General features: G+C 45.1%; 1 protein-coding gene across 6 annotated transcripts in view; it reads right to left on the reverse strand.

Moving 5' to 3' along the window:
- Positions 1 to 10,411, reverse strand: part of CHD1 (chromodomain helicase DNA binding protein 1) — an 89,586-nt gene extending 79,175 nt beyond the window's left edge. The window contains exons 1-4 of one of the 6 annotated variants that reach the window (XM_073344589.1): positions 10,044 to 10,410; positions 8,844 to 8,904; positions 7,929 to 8,137; positions 623 to 806 (exon numbers count right to left, since the gene is read on the reverse strand). In XM_073344589.1, the coding sequence (XP_073200690.1) occupies positions 623 to 636 (14 nt within the window). In that variant the 5' untranslated portion in view covers positions 637 to 806; positions 7,929 to 8,137; positions 8,844 to 8,904; positions 10,044 to 10,410. Of the gene's footprint in view, positions 1 to 622; positions 807 to 7,928; positions 8,138 to 8,843; positions 8,905 to 9,400; positions 9,426 to 10,043 lie in introns of those variants that run through there. The other 5 variants (XM_073344590.1, XM_073344585.1, XM_073344587.1 and 2 more) reach the window with 5 other exon arrangements.
- Between the last annotated feature and the right edge of the window lie 1,322 nt (positions 10,412 to 11,733).

The raw sequence follows: 11,733 nt of genomic DNA on the forward strand, positions 1-11,733 counted from the left end.
GCTTTTTCCAGCCAAGCACGCAGTCGTTTCTTCTCTGGCTTCAAGTAGCTACTAACTACTACTCTGTTCTGCAGCTCCTTTTTATATAGGGCCCTCCTGGCCTGATGGGCCATGCTAGCAACCCCTCTGATTGGTTGCTTCCTCACAACCACACTAGGCTGCTTGGAGGACCTCTCCACTGCTCCTTTCCTGGGATAGGTGTGGCAGAATCCTGAGGCCTCCAGCAGGGGGCCTTTAGGCCTAGTTCACCCCATCACAGGGAAGTTAGTGATACTTTTTGAGGGAGTCTCTCCCTCCCATCCCCACCCCCATGCAGCAGATATGTCATCAAGTGGGGCCTGGTGCACAAGTTCACAATGTATAGTTAAAAAGTTACATTTCATGTTCAATGTTGGAAAAGAACCTTTCACAACATTACACATGTATAACTGATAGTCTCAGAATCAGCATGAGAAGCAACAGTGTGGAAAACAAAACATTTCCCAGAGTGGTTTAAATTTCTTGCAAAAAAGGGGTACAAAGAAAAGCATGACAATCCAGTGAAAAGTTGGCAGATTTAACTTATTCTTTCTGTATCAATACATTTTTCAACAAACTATAATGAAAAATAAATAGTACTCACAGTTTACAATCCATTTTTTTCTTTTTTTTAAATTGCCATTTCAATGAGATTCAACTCCTTGTCACAGGGTGAGCTCGCCCTTTGAGAATCCTGGGCTCTGCCTCACTCGTGACTTAGTTTACCACTCAGTGCAATGGTCACCTGAAGGAGTATGAGACAAGAAGCCAGGTCTGCTGCGGGCAGCCTGAATTCAGATAGGAGTGAGAATCAAAAGAAGCAGCAATTGGCTGAAGAACGTAGGATCTGGGAAAAACAGGTTTTGACTTTCATGCACATTGAACTGTTATTTTAATAAACTAGAACCCCAAGAAGGAGAATGTACTTGAATGACAAGGACCGGGCTATTATTAGAGACCCCCCAGGAGGGTAAACAGAGGGAGTGGAGACACCGATAGCCAGATTAAGTAAGCCGCTACTACATTCTTGTTAAACTGAAATCTGTAGTGTGAGTATGATGGAGCCACCACTTTGACATAATTTCATAGACAAAGTTTTGTAGACATATGCAGCTTAAAAATTGAAAACTCATCTAGAAATTTTTTCATAAGAGTTTTTAAATTAGCTTATCTGTGTGAAAGTACATAATGTAAGATTTAGCATCCTGGCACAAAGGGAACAAGGCAGTAGTGTCCACTTCCATACTTCCAATGTTTTTTAAAAAATTAAAGTGTAAATTTAACTTTGATTTTCCTAACTTAAAAAAAGCAGTATCCTTAAGCCATATTCCTCTGAAGTTACCAATAAGAATGTTCAACCTTAAAAACTTTTTCCAGAATAAATATGACAGCATGAATAATTTCTGAGCATCTGTTGCTTTGCTCCTATGCAGAAACACTAACTCTGCTGATCCTCCCAATTCTGTTACCCCTCTTAACCACATATTTCAAAAATTCCACAGCACTTCCATGTAAACCAATGAAATCCCCATGTGGCTCTCTTCTTGTGCTTCCCACCTCCCCTCACTCCAACCCACTAAACTCTTCTATCTCCATGTGGCTCCTTGCCATCCATTTGCCACTCTGATCAGATTCACTGGCCTTCCGTATACAGAGACGAGCATCGGCTCCCAAGACGGCCACAAGAAGTCCATGGCCCACAATTTACACCCATTACATCAGAGGTGGGAAAACTATGGCCTGTGGGACTGTCCTGCCCAGGCCCTGGGCTCCCGGCCAGGGAGGCTAGCCCCCAGCTCCTCCCCTGCTGTCCCTTCTGCCTCGCAGCCTCAGCACGCTACGCCACCGGCACTCTGGCCCGCCACTCCTGCCAGGCAGGACCGCAGTGTGGCTGCGAGCTCCTGCTGCTCTCAGGGGCATAGTAAGGGGGTGGGGAGGAGTTGGATAAGGGACAGGGAGTCCCAGGGGACAGGGGGCGGTTGGATGAGGCGGAGGTTCAGGAGGAGCTGTCAGAGGAAGCGGGGGGTTGGATAGGGGGTGGCAGTTAGGAGCGGGGGTGTGGATAGGGGTCAGGGCAGTCAGGGAACTGGGAGCAGGAGGGTTGGATAGGAGGTGTGGTCCTGGGGGGTGGTTAGGGGCAGGGGACAAGGAGCGGTGGGGGAGAGGGGTTGGCTAGGTCGGGGGTTCTGAGGGGACAGTCGGGGCGGATAGGCTGTTTGGGGAGGCACAGCCTTCCCTACCTAGCCCTCCATAAAGTTTTGCAACCCTGATGCCCTCAGGCCAAAAAGTTTGCCCATCCCTGCGTTAGATAATGCCTACACAGGATTAGACTACCTGTATCAGAGCAAATGCAGCTGAATACATTGTGCAATAGCTAAATGAAACTCCTAAACTAGCCAGTGATGCCAGTCCTTACTGAATCCAACACAATTAAATACAATTGGAAGGGCCAGTTCTAGTTGTTTGAGATAAGCATTACCACGCATTACTAATACCTCAGAAGTGAAAAACTCACTTTGTTTTAAACTTTTGTATCTCAAATACCCAATCTGAGTTTTTCCAACCTAAAAACAAATAAAAAAAACTCTGGCATCAGATGACATATGGGTAATTTCTCATTGATTTAGTTTTATTGTAGTGAAATGTAAAAACAAAAACAAAACAACTTGTGATAGTACACTTGAAACTTAGAGGCTCTTTGAACAGAGGTACTAATTCTCACCAACACACTTTAAACACTAATGTTATATAAGCAACAGAGAAAGAGTCTCTCCCCTATGTGGAGGACTGTGGTGAAGCTCAGCAGAGTCCATGAAGCCCATAGGTTGCCGTTAGATTTATAGCATCTTCTTCCAGAGGTCTTTTAAAAATGTTAAATCTTTTGATGAAAAGGTGTCACAAACTGCTTTTACTTTCTGATTTGTGTTCGAATTCTACAGAAGGTCTTGTCCATAGTAACAGGTGTTTTGTTTCCCCCATTCCCCCCAAAACCATGTTTCCCGTTTGGGTCAGGGAAACGGATTGGCTTTAAAGTAGAATTTAAACACGGCATCTCACTTAGCAGAATTAGTTCTCTGGCTAGGAAGTGTATGTAATGTTCACATAGAGAGGGTTCGGGGACAACACTATCCAGGGTCACTTCTTGACTACTAGCGGGGAGAATGACATTTCCCTCCTCCCCATGCACTCTTCAATGCTTCACTGCCCTGTTCTACCTGAAGCACATAGTAAGAGCAGAAAAATGGAAACCAGATCACAGCAACCCTCTGTTCAACCCATTAGTGTTGATACTATCCTTATGCAATTCAGGAGTAGGTAATGCAGTAGTGACCTTCCCCAGTGGGGCTGAGCTAACTTGCTCACTAAGCTTTTCTTGACACTAACTAGCAGGCAATTGTAGCTGAGCCCCCATAAACAGCTACTACTCCCCAAAGGAAAACTTTTTCAAGAATACCTGATTCAAACAATGTTTCTTTCCTCCTTCATAGCAAAGGCCATTTGCACAAAGACAGTATTATTGTTACTGAATTTATCTGCTCATGCTTCCTTCCTACTCAGAGGAACAACAATTTGTGAGGCTACTGTTAACTGCTCTGGACACATTCCATAATCCTGTGATATTGTCTTTACATACTGGAATAAGCAGAAATAAAAAGAAGTCTCCATAACAATTATGTAACAGAACACTGGGATGACAAAAAGCAGGGTTAGATGATAGGATGTTTAGTCTTATCCAACCTACTGTTTCCACCATTGCCAGCACCAGAATTATAAGCACGAAGGCTGCTACCATAGACAAGGTTCATATGCAATATGCTTGGACTATGAACATAAAAGTTACATTTTTTTTTCAGAAGTGGTAAAATAAAGTTTTCTAACTAGCAGCTGCTATGGGTGAACAGGGATAGAAAAGCCAGATGATAAATTTAATCAGCCTCTGGATGTGGTGGAGACTGGACACAAAAGTAAGGGAGATCTGCACTCTTCATAAGCAAGATCCCTGCTTCCTTCCTTCATCCCAACTGAGGGGAATGGAAGACAGCTAGAATTCCATTACCAGGCTGCTGCTGGAACAATCTTTGAGGGCTTCACCTATGCAACAACTTCTTGCTAGTGTGTGAAATTTGAAGTCCACAACCAACGTTTCCCCCAGCCCCCTTCTCTGCTGGGAAGAAGCTGAATTCTCTCTCTGCTCCTCCCACTCCAGAGCCTTCTAATTATTGTGATAGACAGCAAAAGAGGTTATCTGATGATCTACCGTTACCCAGCCTCCTGGCTGCTACTTTACAAGCTCCATTTTAAGTCCAGTTGTCCTCAGTTACTGCTCAACTTTCTCAGCCAGCAAAAGCACTCTAGATCAAAAGTGAAACTCATCTGGAGAGGGCTCATTTTTATGTTTAATTATGATCCATGGACCAGGATATACATTGAGGTCTACATATTCCCTGCAACACACAGCAATATCACAAAGTTTGTACAGGGCTCAAGGGAAGAATATGGGAACAAAATTAATATTTTGTTCAGTGCCTTATTTGTTGTATCATCACCAAGAAGATAAAAGACCCTTTTAGATTCATCACTATTTCTGTTCTTTGTTTCTCTTACTTCCCCACCTCTTTTTAGCCCTGGTCTACATGGGGGGGGGGGGGGGGGAAATCGATCTAAGTTATGCGACTTCAGCTATGTGAATAATGTACCTAGACATACTTAGATCGACTTACCATGGTGTCTTCACCATGGTGAGTCGACTGCTGCCGCTCCCCCGTCGACTCCGCCTGCGCCTCTCACGGCAGTGGAGTACAGGAGTCGACGAGAGCATGCTCGAGGGTTGATTTATCGAGTCTAGACTAGACACGATAAATTGATCCCCACTGGATCTATCGCTGCCCGCCAATCTGGCGGGTAGCGTAGACATACCTTCGTGGTTTCTCTCCCCATTCCCTGTCTTTGAGTGCCTCCTCTGTCCTTTTCTCTGCATTTCCTTCGCTGCAGCAACTCCCAATTACCTACCCAGTGTGCTTCAGTCCTATTCCCACCACGATTCCATCCACTAAAATGATCTGTGATTAAATAGTTAATGTTGACAGTGAAGTGTCATCATGGGGCTTTAATGCTGATCTTCTAGTCAGATTAAAAGGGAACATGGGAGTTCATATCTCTGGGTTACGGGCTGAATGCAGATATCACTGCATTGGTTACATTTGGAAGCTTATCTCTGCAACAAGGAGGATTAGATACCCTTTTAAAAAAGCTTAGATTCTGGAGATTCTGAAAAGAATTACAATATAACAAAACTACATGGATGGACTACACATTTAAGAACCCTGTGTTAGATTTTACCTAGACAGTACCGGTGGAATTTACTTTAAATTCAGATTACCTTCACAACTAGGGCTCAAAACTTTTTAAAAATGAAAATGTATACTGTATCTATCATTCACAAAGGAAAGCTTCCTGCTTGCAACTTGCAAGTAGGCAGGTGGATTGTTTAAGCTCTATTCATGCATTATTAGGCTATAAGGTTAATAAATAATACATTTAAACAAGCTGTGTTTAAATGCAGAGTGAAATTTGACTCCACATTTAATAATCAAGCTAATTAAGTATATTAGAATCTCTGCCTGGTATGCACTTTTAATCAGGTTATTGGAAATACTTGTAAAGCTTATTTAATAGTAATATTTTAAATTTATGTTACCTTTTTTAAACAAGAAAACACACATACATTGCTATTCTATATACATTATGTAGCAGGTGCAGTGTTTCAGTTTGATATGAGGCATCTCTCTTCCTACATTATCTTTAATTAGGGTGACTTGTGTTTCTTTTTAAGTAGGCAATGCAATCCCATACATTTGCAAAAACATTTGAGATGTTCCAGACAAGTTAACCACAGTTTTTGAATTTTGATTTACAACATTTTGAAATTCAGGAGGCCAAGCTTTGACATTTTTTTTTCTCCTGAAAAAGTGAAAATAAGCATAGCTCTGAACTTGTGCAACATTATGGTATTAAACTGCAGCTGAAATTCCACAACCTTGCTGCTTCCAATAAAAGCAAGATAATTGTCTACTCATCAAGTAAGCCTTCAGAAACATTAGAGTGAATCATTATCAAGCACTAAAACAAAAATTTGGAACTTGTAATTTTAAAATGCATATACATTATTACTCCTAGGTATAACTGAAGTTCTCATTACACAGAGGCATGATGACATTTACTGTGTAAATACATTTTTGTATGTCTTGTCCCCTCCCATGTACAGCATGCATTATATTACTTTAAATTAAATAGAAATCTTTGAACTTCCTATAATCATACGAAGCTGTTGACACCATACCAAGAACATTTGTAGGATAACAAATTTTAATTTCTGTCCACAGTGCTTAAACACATTAACCACATTAAATTGATTAGCTAAATAGTTAATATTTACACACTGAAGCTTGAATGAGAACTAGTTAACATCCCATTGAAAAAAAGAAGTAGTTCATACCTCCTTTACAACTGTTTCAGTCTAAAGATGGTAAAAATAAAAAAAATGGAACAATTTGGCTGAATTTCTCTGCAACCAAGCAAAAAATCTTTTAGATGGAAGTTGCATTTTCTACTATAGAAATCAGAAATCCAGAGAGACCCTAAATTTACAAAATTCATAAAAATTATACACACAGTTTTCATCTTTCCTACTCCAATTTATGAAAACCAAAAAATAGCTTTTGAGGTTCCATGAGGACTGTTTTGCTTGGTTTGAAAACAAGTTCTGTATTACACTAAATACATTTCCCTATAGCAAGAGGAATGTCTTCTAAACCAGTGGTTCTCAAAGACAGTCCGCCACTTGTTCAGGGAAAGCCCCCTAGCGGGCCGGGCCAGTTTATTTACCTGCCGCGTCCACAGGTTCAGCCGATCGTGGCTCCCACTGGCTGCGGTTCACCGTTCCAGGCCAATGGGGGCTGCGGAAAGGGCAGCCAGCATATCCTTTGGCCTGCGCCGCTTCCTGCGGCCCCCATTGGCCTGGAGCAGCGAACTGTAGCCAGTGGGAGCCGCGATCGGCCGAACCTGTGGACATGGCAGGTAAACAAACCAGCCCGACCCGCCAGGGGGCTTTCCCTGAACAAGCGGCACATCGGCTTTGAGAACCACTGTTTTAAACAACTAAAAGCAATGTACGTTCTCACGCACCAAAACAAAGTTTGAGATTAGTAACTTCTAGATTACAGATTGTTAAATAATTCAAAATGCCAATGAATCAATGGCCATACTTGAGAAGACAATTTTGCTACCTGGTTATGTACTGGTTATGTCACACTGGTGAAGTTTTTGTAGCTCAGCAACTAAGGAAAACTACAGATTACGTAACAAAATCAAAGACCTACCTCCTCCTGTAGGTTAGGTTGGGCTTTTATACTGTACCCATCACCATGGTACCTGAGTGCATACGTTGCATTTCCAATATCCAAGGTTTAATTTGATATTCTGAATACATTTTTCCATCTTCATATTTATTAGCCAAGACAAAAATTGGTTTATAAACAGTAAAGGCTCTTCTCTTGGATCAACTATATTACCTAAATACTAATTTAACACACTAAAATAACTTCCTTTACTAAGGTCTACAGTTGTTATGAAACAATGCTGACAGTTAATAAATAATGCCAAGCAAGCGGGTTTTTTTCGAAATGCATATAGCGCAGGCTAAATACCAATAAACTGTATACTTATAATACAACATGCATTAAGATACCAAGCTGACGCATTATATAAGGATCGGAAGAGGACAGAATGAGACCTAAAAACTATGTTCTGCATCTATGATAAAGAGGTTCAGCTGTCCAAAATAAAGTTATAAATTCAAGCTGTCTTCAGACAAGACCATATAGCAGAGACTTGAAATGATTAATGCTTACCTTGATTCTCCACTACTGTTTCTTATGCTTTCCTCATCACTGTGCCCATTCATTGTAAATATTCAGAAGTTTAAAATATAAGTCCACTCAGTTTTTGAGATGGATATTAAAAGTTCCCTTTATAGTCTTCCTTGTACTCCACGTGTTTTACAGCTGACTTGTTTGTTCAACTGTTCACCGAAGGTATTCAAGATCCTTTCCCAAATTACCTAAAACAGAGTTAGACATATAAAAGTGTTAAGAATATGACTTGAAATACTGTATGGTTCCATATAACCTCTAAAGATGCTAAATATAACTGACCTAACAAACTAACACTTAAAAGGATCAAATATGAAATCTACTTAATTAAAAAAGTAGTTTCTGGCACTACCCACTGCAATTGCTGATAGTTTTGTAATCACACTTTCCTGTTTAAAGAACGTTTCTCTTTCCCATTGCTCTGTGAAAGGCCCACACAAAGAACAGAGTATGACTGGTTATACAAAGGAACTGTTAAACTGAAAGTCCTGTGACAAACACAAACTGAAAATAAACAAAAGTATTTTTCTAATTTATAGTAAGTGAGAAGGTACTACCAGTCAACATTTTGGGGCAGGCACTATCATTTATTGTACGTATCAACAGCTGAACAACGTGATCCAGACCTACTTGGCTTTTAAGCACTACTGCATTATAAACTTTAAACAAGTACTGGGTAAAAAGACAAGTATTTTATTTCAACTGATGGAACAATACTCAGATCACTAAAGAAATACTATAAACATACTGTAAAAGCATACAGGTTCAAGCATAACATTTTCTCTATCAACCAGCCTAACTGCCACACGTTTAAAAAGTTATGCTTGTCAAGAGTTATCCAATAACAAATCTAATTCAAGATCCCACAGCTAGAATGGTCAATATTTCACATACCACGATAATCAGGGTTGTGTGTACTGAAGTATCCAAAGCGTCCGGGGTCACTGTAAGTGTCCTACAGCAGGAGTACAAGGATAAACCTCCTAACAAATCAGCGAATGAAGAGTGCCCCGAAGGCACTGAATGGATGTGAATGAGATGAGGGTTTCATACACAGCTCGCCCGTCCGCCCCTCCACCTCCTCGTTTGGCCACAGTGATCCGACTGAGTCTGTCCTGCTCGGGTTTCCTCGGGCTACTGTTACAGGCATCATAGTCTCTCATCCAGACCAGTACACAAAGGACATGGCGGAGGGTATGAGCGACCAAGGAGCCCCAGCCACAAGCCCAACCCGACTGGGAATCAGAGACAAACAGGCCGCTCACAAGGGGCAAAGCGCGTCCGTGGGGCGGCCCGTCGCCGCAGCACTTCCAGGCGCTGTTGCGGTGGGAGCGCCCCTGTCGATTACAGACCTTGGGGTCTTGTGGTTCAACAAAGCTGCCCGCTAGGCGGCCTGGCTAGCACCCGCTGCGGCCCGGGCTCCTCGGCCCTGCCATCCCGAAGCCACTCACCGGCATCCCCATCCCAGTTATTCGGCCTTCAGCAGCTTCCAAATTTACCCGCCCGGCCCGGTGGCCGCAGTTTCCTCTCCCTACCATACACCTCCCCTGCTGTGCTGTGGGACCCCCCGGCCAAAGAGCTTCCCTGGCTGTAATCCTCCAAACGCAGCGGCCTCTTACTTTTCCCAACCACCCGCCCTCCAGGGGCGCCCAGGTCACAACCGCCCCGGTCTCCGCCCCCTCCAGGCAATGGTCGGTCTCCCTCCTCTTCCGTGGACGTTTCCCCGCTCCCGGCGCGGCCTGCACTGGCGCCGCTCTTGGCCACGGCTCCCCGGCCGACTCAGCCCCCGCACTGCACGCTCCTCACATCGCCAAGGCAGCCCGAGGGCCGCGCTCCCACCTCCCAGCCGGCTCCCTCACCAGGAGCCAGCGAGCCCAGCCCCCCGTCCCCTCCGTCCTCACAGCGAGCCCAGCTCCCTCGCGCTCATCACCCCCGCCCAGCCTGGAAGCGGTAAACAGGCCCCACTCCCGGCTTCTTCCCACTCAGCCCCCGGCCAGGCCGCCGAGCCCCCGGCAGCCGCAGTGAGTCCAGCTCCAAACCGGCGAGAAACTAACGAGCCGAGCCCAGCCCGAGCCCGGGCAGGCCGCTGCCTACCTGCGCGTGTCTCGGCCGGGCCTCCCCAGGGCCGCGCTGTCGGGACACAGCGTTATCCCACTGGAGAGGAAAGTGCTGCCTGCAGCCCGGGCTCGGGGGCTACTCCGGCCGCCGCCGCGGGGCCTGGGCCGCTTCTCCCCCGCCGGCCGCACTGGGCCCCTCGCTGACCTACGCGGCGGACTGGCCCGTGGCGCTTCGCACAATGAAGCCCGAACCGGGAGGGGGAGAGAACCAGGGTGCGCGCTGCGCCGCTGCCGCCACCGTTTAGGTCCTCCCGGCCGCCGCCATCACGCTACAGCCGCTCAGTACAGTCAAGTCTCCCCCTCCCTCGGCCCGATGGAAACCCCGGGCGTGATGTCAGCCCGGCGCCCTGGGACAGTGTGAGCAGAGGGAGGAGCTAGGCGAGGAGGGCAGGACTCAGCAGCGGGAGAGCGAGCCGCGGGAGGAAGTTGGCGGCCTGACGGGGACCAGGGACTCTGCAGGGTGGCAAGGCGGCTGAGGGCCCGGAAGAAGGGCACAGGGCAGGGTGAAGTAAGGGGGGCATTCACTGTTGGGCCTGCTACCTCCAGAGCACCAGCCGACCAGGGAAACACCGAGTGCTGCTGCCAGGAAAGGGAACCTTAAGGCTTGGCCTGTTGCAATGTATCAGGTTTAAGTCATTGTAATCTGCTCTGACTGTGAACCTCACTTATTTTAAAAATCATCGCTCAATTTTGCTTTTTACCAAGAACCTCAAAAAACAAGCTTAAAATTGTTCATATCCGTTTGTCTTCTTCCAGGTTTGCAAGTAACCTCACTAGAACAGGCAGGTGATTAGTTCCCACACCATTTCTGGGTTTATATGTGGGCTCTACCAAATTCAGGGCAGTGAAAAACGTGTCACAGACCATGCAATCTGGTTTTCTGTGAGCTTTTATCCTATGCAGACTTCATGAGGGAGACCAGCATTTCTCAAATTGGGGGTCCTGACCCAAAAGGGTGTTGCAGGGGGATCAGAAGGTTATGGGGGGGACGGACGCATTATTGCCACCCTTACTTCTGCACTGCCTTTAGAGCTGGGTGGCCAGAGAGTGGTGGCTGTTGGCCAGGCACCCAAATCTGAAGGCAATGCCCCTCCAGCAGCAGCGCAGAAGTAAGGGTGGCAATACCATACCATGCTGGGCTCAGAGTCAGAAAGCTGGGCTCCCAGCCAGCAGCCACAGCTCTCCAGCTGCCCAGCTTTCAAGGCAGTGCTGCTGCTAACAGCAGCGCAGAAGTAAGGGTAGCAGTACCGCAACTCCCCCTAGATTAGCCTTGTGACCTCCCCACAACTGCTTTATGGGTCAGGACCCCTACAATTACATGACATTTCAGATTTAAATAGCTGAAATAATGAAATTTACCGTTTTTAAATCCTATGACTGTGAAATTGACCAAAATGGACTGTGAATTTGGTAGGGTCCTATTTATATGCATTAGAATAGAGGACAATGCCATGCTCCTCTAAGGGCATGGAAGCCTACATACATGACTTCCTATATAACACAGGCCAGAGAAATTCCCCAAAATAATTCCTAGAGCAAATCTTTAAAAAAAAATCCAATTTTAATTTAACAATTGTCAGTGGGGGAAACCCACCACAATCCTTGGTAAACTATTCCAATTGTGAATTACTATCACAGTTAATGCCTTATTTCCAGTCTGAATTTGT

The sequence above is a fragment of the Lepidochelys kempii genome, chromosome 5 (genome assembly GCF_965140265.1).
Source record: "Lepidochelys kempii isolate rLepKem1 chromosome 5, rLepKem1.hap2, whole genome shotgun sequence".
In the NCBI taxonomy this organism is placed as follows: domain Eukaryota; kingdom Metazoa; phylum Chordata; order Testudines; family Cheloniidae; genus Lepidochelys; species Lepidochelys kempii.